General features: G+C 26.0%; 2 protein-coding genes and 1 pseudogene across 2 annotated transcripts; 2 read left to right on the top strand and 1 right to left on the bottom strand.

Annotated features, from left to right (window-relative positions):
- Window positions 1–2,557: 2,557 nt before the first annotated feature.
- On the bottom strand, window positions 2,558–4,608 carry LOC112688561 (annotated as a pseudogene).
- Window positions 4,609–5,234: 626 nt separating this feature from the next.
- Window positions 5,235–7,628, top strand: LOC112688537 (polycomb protein EED). Its single transcript, XM_025561792.1, has 8 exons — window positions 5,235–5,331; window positions 5,545–5,678; window positions 5,860–6,031; window positions 6,259–6,391; window positions 6,459–6,622; window positions 6,806–7,045; window positions 7,135–7,287; window positions 7,359–7,628. The coding sequence occupies exons 1-8, from the start codon at window positions 5,305–5,307 to the stop codon at window positions 7,563–7,565; spliced, it is 1,230 nt and encodes a 409-aa protein (XP_025417577.1). The 5' UTR covers window positions 5,235–5,304; the 3' UTR covers window positions 7,566–7,628.
- A 2,526-nt stretch (window positions 7,629–10,154) lies between these two features.
- LOC112688544 (motile sperm domain-containing protein 1-like) lies at window positions 10,155–11,744 on the top strand. Its single transcript, XM_025561800.1, has 4 exons — window positions 10,155–10,443; window positions 10,501–10,815; window positions 11,313–11,453; window positions 11,578–11,744. The coding sequence occupies exons 1-4, from the start codon at window positions 10,317–10,319 to the stop codon at window positions 11,607–11,609; spliced, it is 615 nt and encodes a 204-aa protein (XP_025417585.1). The 5' UTR covers window positions 10,155–10,316; the 3' UTR covers window positions 11,610–11,744.
- Window positions 11,745–11,765: the final 21 nt, after the last annotated feature.

Below are 11,765 nucleotides of genomic sequence, written 5' to 3'. Positions count from 1 at the left end.
AACTCGTTTGAAAATTGAACATATTTTATGTCGTGATAGGCCGATTTATAATAATGATTTCATCACAATATTTATAAATAGAAAAATTGTAGAAAATTTGAATAAAAAAGACCGTTGACATTAAATCTGAACATATTCAAATGTACTTGTGTGTATATTGTTTTTTGAGTTACGAAGATACATTTTCAGTTAAATAAAAATTTGATGAAGTACCTACTTATTCCATTTATTATTGTACTTATTGTTGCATTGAGGCTGTTTGAAATTATTTTGCCCGGATCGAGCTATAGAGCTAGTCCAACCCTGGACGCGGACACCCTTTTCGTTAGATATGTAATTATATATTTGCCTCCCCCCCCCTAATAAATTTCCAAGTGACGCCCATGGTTTTAGTGTCGTATTTAATAATTTTGTTCCCCGGCACAAAAAAAAAAAAAAATTGACGCCCTCTAAGGGGCCTATCCAGAGAAAATATAGGAGATAGATCCTCATGATCCTTATAGATATTTTAAAATCAATACTATTTTTATGTAGTAGACACGCCACCACACGCCACACGCTATAACATATACGCCGTATTATTATAAATAACTTATATTATTATTATTGACATTTTCTCAACAAATTTGGGAACTGATATTAGGTATATTAATAATATTCTAGATCGCTGATGGCTATATTGTTATAAATATATTAATAATATATATTAATAAATTAAATACATTAACATTAATTTATGATCCTGTTATTAAAAACAAAAAAAATAATAATTTCAAAATAATTTTAAAATTTCAATAATTTACAAGTGAACAAATTTCCGACCACAAAATTTTGGCGCCCCAAAAAACTTGCGCCCAGGGCAGTTGTAGCCAGTGCTCCCCCATAAAATGCGGCTCTGAATGGTTCTAATAACACGTTCTTATCGTTTACGCCCCCTATACCACGGTGGTGACTTATGCCGCGTGTGGGAACGTTTCTTTAAAACTACTAGTTATTCTTATCGCATGTCATACCGTGTCAGATCCCGATAGATTATAAATAGAACTACTTTAAATAATATGTATATAATTATTCTTTGTTTTCTGTAGTTACATTATTTTCATAAAGGCAGTGACGCCGATTAAAAATGACACTGCCAGTTCAAAAAATTAGATTTACCCACCCACCCCTTTCAAATTACCACTCATTCAAATACCAAAGCATTTTTTTTAAATATCATTAATAATTAATGATGTTATATAATATTTAATTATTTAATTATTAAATGTATAATTTTAAATAGAAAATACTTGTCAAGTGATATGTAAATATATTAATTTAAATTTTTTAATTATAATTTTTAATTTTTTTTAACATTCCAATTTTATATGCAGTTTAATTGAACTATCTTGAGTACGTGTTCGGTGCCAGTGCATAAAGCAGAGGTTCTCAACCAGGGTGCCGCGAGATTAAATTTAGGGTGCCGCAAAAATATTTGAAATATATATATTTATTTTTAAACGCTTTCATGAAAAATATAGCACTGAGAGTAATAAGACAGACTATACTCTATATCTATAGTATAAAACCCATTGTGTATAATTTATTAGGTATATACAATATAATTTAATGAAATAGTTATTAACACATATAATTTTTACAAATAGTAATACTGAGATGTTCAACCTATTTTAATTTTCATACTTGTTCGATTGCTATCGATTTTATGTGAACTGTTTTAAAGTATTTACGGTCAAATACTTGTGACTTTATCTTATCTTTATTGTTTATTAATGCTAAATATAACCGAAGTTACAAAATATAAATTTAAATATACAATATATTAGTATTGCGTATTCAGTATAAACTATACAGTACTAACCTAACCTATAGGGTGTCTCCAAATTTTTAGAAAATAATAAAGGGTGCCGTGATTAGAAAAAGGTCGGGAACCTCTGGCATAAAGGGTAATATGTTTTATTGATAATAATTTGAGTAAAATGAAATTAAATAACCATGATTATATTAAGTAAAAAAAATTGAGGAATGTTTCCTCGCTTGTAAATTAGCAAATTAATCGCATTAAAAATATGGTAAGCGAATTTATTACATAACTTTTAAACTAAAATTTAGTCATTACTAAACTAAAATTTAATCATTACTACACATATGTATAATAATATATGAATCGCTAAATGCAGAAAGGACACATGTCCAAGTTTTACATTTTTTCAGGAAACACAAAAAACTTAATATATTTGAAAAAAATTGAATTACAAATTGTATGTTATAGAATAATATAGTTAAAGACATGGTATACATATTTCTACAATCACTTAAAGAAATATAATCTAACTGTAGGTATCTGAAGGACTTTAAGGTTGTGGACATGTGCCGTTTATGCTTCAAATTACCATTTATATTTCGAAAATAACCGTTTTCTTATAAATAAGTAGCTTTAATATGCATAAAAGTTAAATTGACATGATTAAATAATATACAGTAGATTATATACTAATATTGAGTCAAAAATATTTGATATATTTTTAATAATTAGAAATTTAATTATATAAATATCTTATGTTCTATTTTGCCTTGCTTGAGGTTAGTAACAGTCTTAGTTTGTAACGAAAATATATAATTCCAAAATGATTGCAATGCTGGCTCCGGAATATATTTCGCTAGTTGCTTCAAATCTTTCATTTTGCTTTCAAGAATTGGTAAGCTTGAAGTATAAACTAGTGTTTTTGGGAGTTGTATGGGCATTGCATTGTTTTTTCTCAATTTGAAATGGTTTGATATTATTCCGTCAATAAATTCACTTGCCTCAATTATTCCACATTTTTCCGATACACATTCAAAATAATGGTACTTAGAAATTAAAAATTTTTCTATTGTACGACGTTGTTTCAATGTTTTATTACGGCTTAAACATTCTAATGCGTTAGTATTTTTATTATAAGATTGTGGTAGCCACATTTGATAGTCATAAATCATACTTTTATCAACTAGAAACACTGAAAATTTTTCTGGGTTTCTTGATGATTTTAAAATAAGTTCTATACAGTCTTCTAAAGTGTATAGACGATCCACTCTGTTCAGTTGTTTTTTTATCAATGCAAAGTCACGATCACACGGCAAAAACGAGTGTCCTCTTTGTGGAAAAAACACCTGAACTTTTTTTAATTTCAACTAGAGCCATAATCATTCTGAGTAATGCATGGTTTTTGTTTTGCCCAGCACAATTGTCACAAAACAAATGCAATTCCTCAACATTATCATCAACAAAATTATTAATATAGTGAACCAAAAAAGAGCATACATCATTTGGCGTTTTTCTTGCTGTTGCCTCATGATAAACATAACAAAATAAATTATTCGTATTTAAATTATGAATACCAAAAGTATTGACAGATAATTGACGATAATAATATACTTCCTGCACCGGTATTTTAGGTAAGTCAACTACAGCCATAAAATCAAAGCAAAGACCTAACACTTTTTTATTCTGTTGAGAAATCTCTATTGTTTTTTTAATATTATTATAAAATTTTTTGCTTCTACGTTTATGAACTAGTAATTCCGCAGCAGCAACTCTTTTTGCAACATCATTTAAATCTTTACTCATTATTTTTGTATTTAATTCTTCGCATTTTGAACAAGCATCTTTGACTGGAGCACCAAAGCTTAATGAAAAATTATTCTTAAAATACTCCCAATAATATTGATATTTTATTTTCCCTTCTAATTCTGGATACTTTTCTAAAAACATTGTGTGCATAGTTTTAACATTTAATTTAGGGTTCAAATAATTTTTCAATCGTGTTGTGTAATGAGTATCTTTAATTGGAAAACTCAGTATATGTTCATGTATTTTTTGACAATACTCATATGGCATAGTATTAGCACTAATATTTTTGCCTCTCATATCAACTGGGGTAATATTATTTTCTAACAAATCGACCAGCCGTCTAATTTTTTGAATAGAAATATTATAAACGTTAATGAAAGCTTTCTTACATACTTGAATACGCTGTCCATCTACTATTAAAAAATACTGAACACTTTTGGATTTCGGTTTTTCTTTTCCTTCTTCTGTTTCTATTCGTTTTCGTTTTCTTGTAATTTCTTTTATTTCTATTGTTCGTTGAAGATGAAGGTCTTGTTCATTTTTAGAATGCATTTCATAAAACATTTTCATTGTATTTTCAAGTTTTTCTTGTTGAATGTCTTTGGGACATTTTTTTGAACAACTTTAAATCGAAAATATTATTGTAAAAATATAAAAGCTACTACTTATTAATAACGAATAAAACAAACTAAATATTATATAATTACCATTCTTTAAGTATTAATGAAGGATCATTCTTTGTAGCAACTATTTTTCCAATCCAGTTTGTATGTTTTTTCCCTTCGATTTTTGCTTGCTTAATAATATTTCTTTTATATTTATCACTGTTAGAAACACCTTTTTTTCTTTTGAGAGGACTAATACATTCGTCGCCTGAACTCATATTTTAAAGTTATACACGTTATGATCGTACAAGATCGTACCAGTACAATATTTATTTTATTCACTGATAATCATTTTATTTTATAATTAGGTAAAGCAACGTTTTCCCATTATAATCTTTATTTACTGATAAACAATTATAAAAAATTAAATTTATAAATAGAACAATATTTCATGTCATACAATAAAGTAATTTCACGAAGTTTAGGCCTGATAATATTACTAAAGTATAATTTTGATGCAAAAAGGTTACATGTCCAGGACATGTGCCTTTTCTGCAATTAACGAAATTTTAAATTATTTTTAACGGGGATCTATTTAATAGGATATGTGCCTTGTCTGCACAAAACCATGTATTTATCAATATTAAATTGGATTATGCAATAAAGTGATTTTTGTAAAATATTGGACATGTGCCCTTTCTGCATTTAGCGATTCATATATAATATGCACTTAACATTTTGCAAATGATACTAAACTACCACCTAAATCACAATACACCATAGAGTAATACTCTATTAATCTACACAATACACTACCACTCTTTTCACCGATTTTGAAAACTTAAAACCAGTACTTCTACTGCAAAATTTAACCACAAAATGGATTAAATGATTATATCAGCTAGAATTGACAAGAAAAAATTTTTTTTTTACAAGTTGTCGAAACTGTTTATTATCGAATTGGCGTCTCACATTATCAAAAAATTATTATTATTCCTAAATTATCAATTTATGGCTATTCAAAATATTAAACCGAAATTAATAGTAAACATTTTTTTTTATATTATTTATTAGTTCAGAAAAAAAAAAATGTCGGACTTGAATCAAATTGAATCTGTAAGTTTTTCATAGTGATTTCTTCAATTTTTATGATATTTACATTTTATGTACCATGTTTCTTTATTTATTTTTTTGCAATAATTTATGTTTTTAAAAATAATAGTTTCTTCCAATTTTTATGAATAATATAGAAGTTATATGATTTGATTATATCTATTATATTACATACTGGTATACTTTTAAAGTTTTTTTTTTTTTTTTAAATTTTAGGATGATGCATCAAGTATAGACAGTTCAAATACTGACTTAACTTCACGAAGTCATGAACCAGCTAGACGTGGGAGAAAAACTAAATCCAAACCATCCAATAATACCAAAAATGTTAAGCTTCAATATAAATTTTCGTATGTATTAAATTGGTAGAATAAATTTATACTATTTCAGTGAGAAATAATAATTATCTAAGGACTATGACTGTTAAAGTATTTAAATTTAGCTATGAAACCTTTTCATTCAATTATACCGCTTACAAAATTATTTTAGTTTTTCCAATATATTTATTAGTTATGTATAAATTATTAACAGATGTGCATTAAGGGAAGATCATGGACAATCCCTATTCGGTGTTCAGTTCAACCATTTATTAAATGATGACCAACCATTGATATTTGCATCCGTTGGTAGTAATAGAGTTTCAGTTTACCAGTGTTTAGATGATGGAAGTATAAATTTATTACAAAGTTATGCAGATCCAGATGTATCCTTTTATTTAAATTTTTTCCATTAACATTTAGCAGACTACATGTTTAAAATATAATGATTAATAATTGTGGTATATTAAAATAAAATTGATAAAAACTAATAAAAAGAAAAAGTTGTTATAGAATTAAATGATTAACCTGAATTTTATAAATTCTAGTTCGATGTAAAAATAAAACAATTTATAATGGTTATTATTATCCTTAATATAATTTAAATATTTAGGCAAATGAAACATTTTATACTTGTGCTTGGTCTGTTGATGAAAATGGTAAACCACTTTTAGCTATTGCTGGAAATCGGGGCATCATACGTATTTTGAGTCCAGCGACTATGTCATCAATTCGGCATTATATTGGTATTAATAATACGTGTTTTTAGAATTATACTTCAGAATTAAAATTAAATTTAAACTATTAATTAAGGTCATGGACAAGCAATTAATGAATTACAGTTCCATCCAATTGATACCAATATGTTATTATCAGTATCTAAAGATCATACTTTACGTTTATGGAATATCAAAAGTGATGTATGTATTGTTATTTTTGGTGGAGCTGAAGGCCATAGAGATGAAGTTCTCTCAGCAGTAACTACAAATTAATTTTTATATAAATATTATATTCTTTAATGCTATTTTAATGTTTGTCTTATTATGATAAAATTATTTATTTGGATATCTTGAGTACATCATACTATTTCATTTTATTATTGTAACATACTTATATATTTTATTTAATTATATATAATATTAATTTTTATATAACTTTAGGATTTCAACATTGATGGTAATCGTATCATGTCTTGTGGTATGGACCACTCATTAAAACTATGGAGTTTAGACAAAGACTATATTCAAGACGCTATTAAACAATCTTATTCTTTTAATCCAAATAGATCAGCTCGTCCTTTTGATACTATTAAAGAACATTTCCCTGTGTTTTCAACTCGTGATATACATAGAAATTATGTTGATTGTGTTCGATGGATTGGTGATTATGTCATTTCCAAAGTAATTGATGCATTTTTCATAGAATATTATTATTATAGAATGCAAATTATAACTATTGTAAAATTAAAGCTAAAATTATTTTATTTTAGTCGTGTGAAAATTGTATGGTTTGTTGGAAACCAGGTCATTTAAAAGATACTGAACTTAAACCTAATGAAGCCGCCGTGTCACAAATATGGTACTCAGATTTTAAGGACTGTGATGTATGGTTTATTCGTTTTTCCATGGATTTTTCTCAAAAAGTACTTATATGATTATGAAATGAGTTTTATTTAAATAATCAATAAATTTAAATGAAATGCTTTAAATTTAGATATTAGCATTGGGTAATACCATTGGAAAAATTTATGTTTGGGATTTGACTTCGAATGACCAAGCATCAATGCGTGTTACTACCTTAGCTCATCCTAAATGTAATACAGTCATACGTCAAACTACATTTAGTCGCGATGGAAATATTTTGATTTGTGTATGTGACGATGGTACTATTTGGCGATGGGATCGATTACAAAATGTATGAAAAAAGGTTTTATTATAAAACCAATATTTGGTTTCCATTTTTTCCTTAATGTATTTTACGTTTTAGTTTTAATTTATTTGTTTCTAACCATTTCCTTAGTTGATTTAATTTTTAATTCATTAAACAATAATTACATGAGAAATCTTGTGTTGTTGAAATAGTTAAGAATGTTTTGTGAATAGTATTAAAAAAAAATATATATATATTTATATAAGTTTACTATTTTAAAAATAAAAATAATAAATATGATTTTTATTACATGATGTGTATGTTATTTGTTAAGTTCATTATATTAGCAGTATAATACTTAATTATGTTTCACTTTTAAAATAGAATTCCATTAAAATATTATGTTAATATGATATACTGAATTTTTATTCATAATTACTTTATACTCATTACTTTTTTAGTCTAATTCTAATTATTTATTTATTTTGTATTATTATATATATGGACTGTTCCCTTTTTACATTATGTAGTTATAATACAAAATTAAATGATTATATTTAACTAAAACGCTAACTTAGAATACTATTTACAATATAGAATAAATATACAAATACAATAAAAACAATCTTTAACTACATTCGATTATTAAAGGCTATTAATTAACTATTAAAGATATGTTCAAAATCGACAAAATCTGTTTGCCTGGTAAAAAAGTTTTTATAAAAGATATCTAAATTTAAATCTATCTAGATACAAATAAATGATAAATATATTTTTATCTAAATAAAAAAAAGATTAATAAATAAAGAAAACTTTGAAAAAAAGTATTCAGAATACAATATTCCAAATATTGTATTCAGAATACTACCCAAGTCTGACTGCTTAGTACTTCTATATTATTTTAACACATGCTACATGTTTAAATTAATGTTAAAAGTAAACATTATTATTAGTCAATAAATATAAATGTGTTACGGACACACATAAATATAGTACCTTACGAGTACTGTTACATAGGAGGACTACATTTTCACATAAAAGTATTAAGAGTATCAGAACAACTCAATATATAATTAATATATAGAAATACCAGTAGATAGCATCATTACACTAGTCGTAAGGTTTTAGGATAATAAAACTAATGCTATGAGGTTAACCACTTTTATGATACGTAAAAAGACCAGAATGGCCAAAGTGTTTTCTGGAAATAGAAAGTAACACAGATTCACTCGTATCCATGGGCAGAGGCTAAGTCTAAATATGACTTACTTCTAGGGGGGACTCAAATTTTTTCTTTAATTTAGGCTCAACATTTATAAATACAATTATCGTTAATATTTAAATCAGGTGAATTGTTAATATTTCTAATTTTTTTTTTTTTTAATCTTATGCTGGATCCACTTAGAATTGACTTTTGTGTAGTTCTTTTTTGACACCTGAATGTGTTTTGAAAGTTACGCCAGTGTTTTATTCAATTTTTCACCAAGTATGAAACCGTCCAGGGGCGTATTTAATGTGTGGACCTATGGGAGCCCGTGTCCCACCCATTCACCGTATTTTATACTTTATTTATTATTGTAGGCCCTCTTATTTTTCACACACGGGCACACGGTGAAATACTGGAATATCAGTATATCATCGATTAAACAGATTAGCACTACTTAATTTACACCCTGCATTAATTATAAAACCTGAAGTAGTTGATGCATATCCTAATAAATACCCCAGACATCTTTAATTATTGTAATTGGAAAAATTATATTTAAAAATATGTTTTATTATAAATTTGTGTAATAAAATGTTATGTTTCTATCAAACACTTGTATTTTGATTATTTCATTATGAGTAACGACAGTTTTTTGAGATGGAAAAGTTATAAATATATATACTTTGAAATTTTTGTTTGTGTCCCTCCCACCCATAAGACATTTCTAAATACGCCCCTGGAACCGACAAAAGCCCAATTCAGTATTCGCAGCCACGCGTAATTTTATTTCGTAATAAAATGATCTGCATTAAAAAATGTGAAACGTGTATCTCACATAAAATCGATACTCCAGAATCTCTTCAAAAAATAAAAAATTAACAAAAATTCTTACATATTAGCAGAATTGGCTATGTTAAACATTCATAGGGAAGTTGAAATTACTGTTGATGAAGTGATAGAGGAGTTGGTCAAAAAATTGAGACAACTGGAATTTATTTTATAACAATACTTTATAATATATAATGCTAAATACATAGGTACATATATATAATATTACATAAGACTATACGATTATTACATTATATATTTAGTTCAACTTCCTCCAAAACTGCATAAGGACGTAACTATTACAATATAATATATAGTTTATATTAATTATGTATAAACTGTAGACCCTCCAGAAAAAATTGAAAATACGCCACAGATTGTATGATTATTTAAAAACTCATATTTCAAGTATTAATTATCAATAAAATAAATTGATAAAGAAAAATTTGTACCCAATTTATTTTTTTGCGTAGACGAATTTATCTGTATATTTAATCAATGTTAATTTCCAGTCTATTGGTATACTGCACAACAGAATAATAAACGTAAGTACATATAAATGATAAGAGATAATAGAAAAAAATATATATGAAATAGATAACATTTCATCTAATCTATAATTTCAATAACAATAACAAGTTAACAAAAGTTTAATTATTATGTCAAACTTATTGTTCACATTTCACAAAACGTAATTGATTTCTAAACGTCTTAACACAATACAATGCAAAATGTGAGATGTATATTGTTTTAAAAATATTGTCAAGATGACCGAATGCAAGATTCCTGTATTTGTTAGTCCTCAATCTTTAACTTTTAGTTTGGATGAAAAGTCATCACACAGTCAAATTATAACTCTATTTAATCCATATGACTTCCCTGTCAGATTTAAAGGTAAACAAAATATATTTCTTAATTGTCCCATGTTCTTATTATATTTTTTGGCCATAGTTTTTTGTACATGTACAAAAAAGTATACTGTGGTTGAACCTGAGGGTTCAATAAATGCCAGTTCTCGAGTGGACATAGTAGTGAGGCATAACGCTCCTGCACCAGCGTTCTGTGATATCAGAGATAAGTTTCGAATACAAATGCAATATTATACAACTAAAAAAGTGATTGGACACAAAGATGTTGAAACTGTATTAGTAAGGTCTTCAAACCATTTTGAACTTCCTGCTGAAAATTTTAAACAATTACTCAAATGTGATTCAATCATAGATAGTTATGATAATGAATCTGAAATAAGACAAAGTTACAGTAAAAGTAAGTTATCTTATAGTAAAATTAAAAAATTTAAATTTTTTGTTAATAATTATTTACAATGCAAATATTTAGGTCGGAGTAGCCTTTCTTTAATATTTATTCTGCTATGAATATAAATGACACTTAATAGACTTAATTATATGGCTAGAATGAGTAAAGGCAATTTTTAATTATAATAATTTGTTGATATAATTAATGATATTGTTAAATAAATAAAATAGGGAATGAATGCAAGAATATAAAAATTAAAATAATAAAATCCATATTATAAAAGTTTTAATTATTTATTACTTTGCTTTATGTTAATATAATTTTTTTTTAATAATTAATTTAAATATAAATTTTATTAAGATAATTATGTAATTTTCTTGGTTTTTAATTTACTAATAATTGTTATTAATTGATTGAATGTTAAAAAAAAATTGAATTACATTTATTTTCCTTAATCATTATAGCATAAAATTAAGAGTATACTATAACTATTTAAAATATTTCAGATGCTTCAGGGCCAAATTTTACTACACTAATTATGGCTGGAGTATGTATTTGTGGATTACTATTACCATCATCTGAAGATACAGATGTTCTTAAGTTTCGTATTTCTTTCAATTTGAAGTTAGCATTGGCTTTTGTATTGGGTAAGAATTTCATGTATTTATATAGTTACATATTCATTAGATAATATATTTTTTTTTTTATATCAAACTGTTGTAACTAGTTTCTTAGATTATTTAATATTTTATCAAGTACATTTAATTTTAGGTATGACTACAATAACCATATTGCAACATTAATAATGTACAGGGATATTTTTTACCTACCAATAAGGTGTCTGCTGGATTAAGAATAGATATGATCTTTTTTTTTTGAAAAATTATATCTGAAAGCTTTTAACTAAATTTAAAATTATGAGATATCCTCCTTTATATATTATAATGTAAGTATATTTT

Source organism: Sipha flava, unplaced genomic scaffold, assembly GCF_003268045.1.
Source record: "Sipha flava isolate LNK unplaced genomic scaffold, YSA_version1 39_pilon_pilon, whole genome shotgun sequence".
In the NCBI taxonomy this organism is placed as follows: Eukaryota; Metazoa; Arthropoda; class Insecta; order Hemiptera; family Aphididae; genus Sipha; species Sipha flava.
The sequence above is the reverse complement of the archived record's forward strand: the minus strand, read 5'-3'. Positions and strand labels throughout refer to the sequence as shown.

Coding starts and splice junctions, on each gene's coding strand:
- LOC112688537 (XM_025561792.1), top strand. CDS start 5,305: ATGTCGGACTTGAATCAAATTGAATCT. Junction 5,332..5,544: donor ACTTGAATCAAATTGAATCT/GTAAGTTTTTCA, acceptor TTTAAATTTTAG/GATGATGCATCAAGTATAGA. Junction 6,032..6,258: donor AAAGTTATGCAGATCCAGAT/GTATCCTTTTAT, acceptor TTAAATATTTAG/GCAAATGAAACATTTTATAC.
- LOC112688544 (XM_025561800.1), top strand. CDS start 10,317: ATGACCGAATGCAAGATTCCTGTATTTGTTAGTCCTCAATCTTTAACT. Junction 10,444..10,500: donor CTTCCCTGTCAGATTTAAAG/GTAAACAAAATA, acceptor TTTTGGCCATAG/TTTTTTGTACATGTACAAAA. Junction 11,454..11,577: donor AGCATTGGCTTTTGTATTGG/GTAAGAATTTCA, acceptor ATTTAATTTTAG/GTATGACTACAATAACCATA.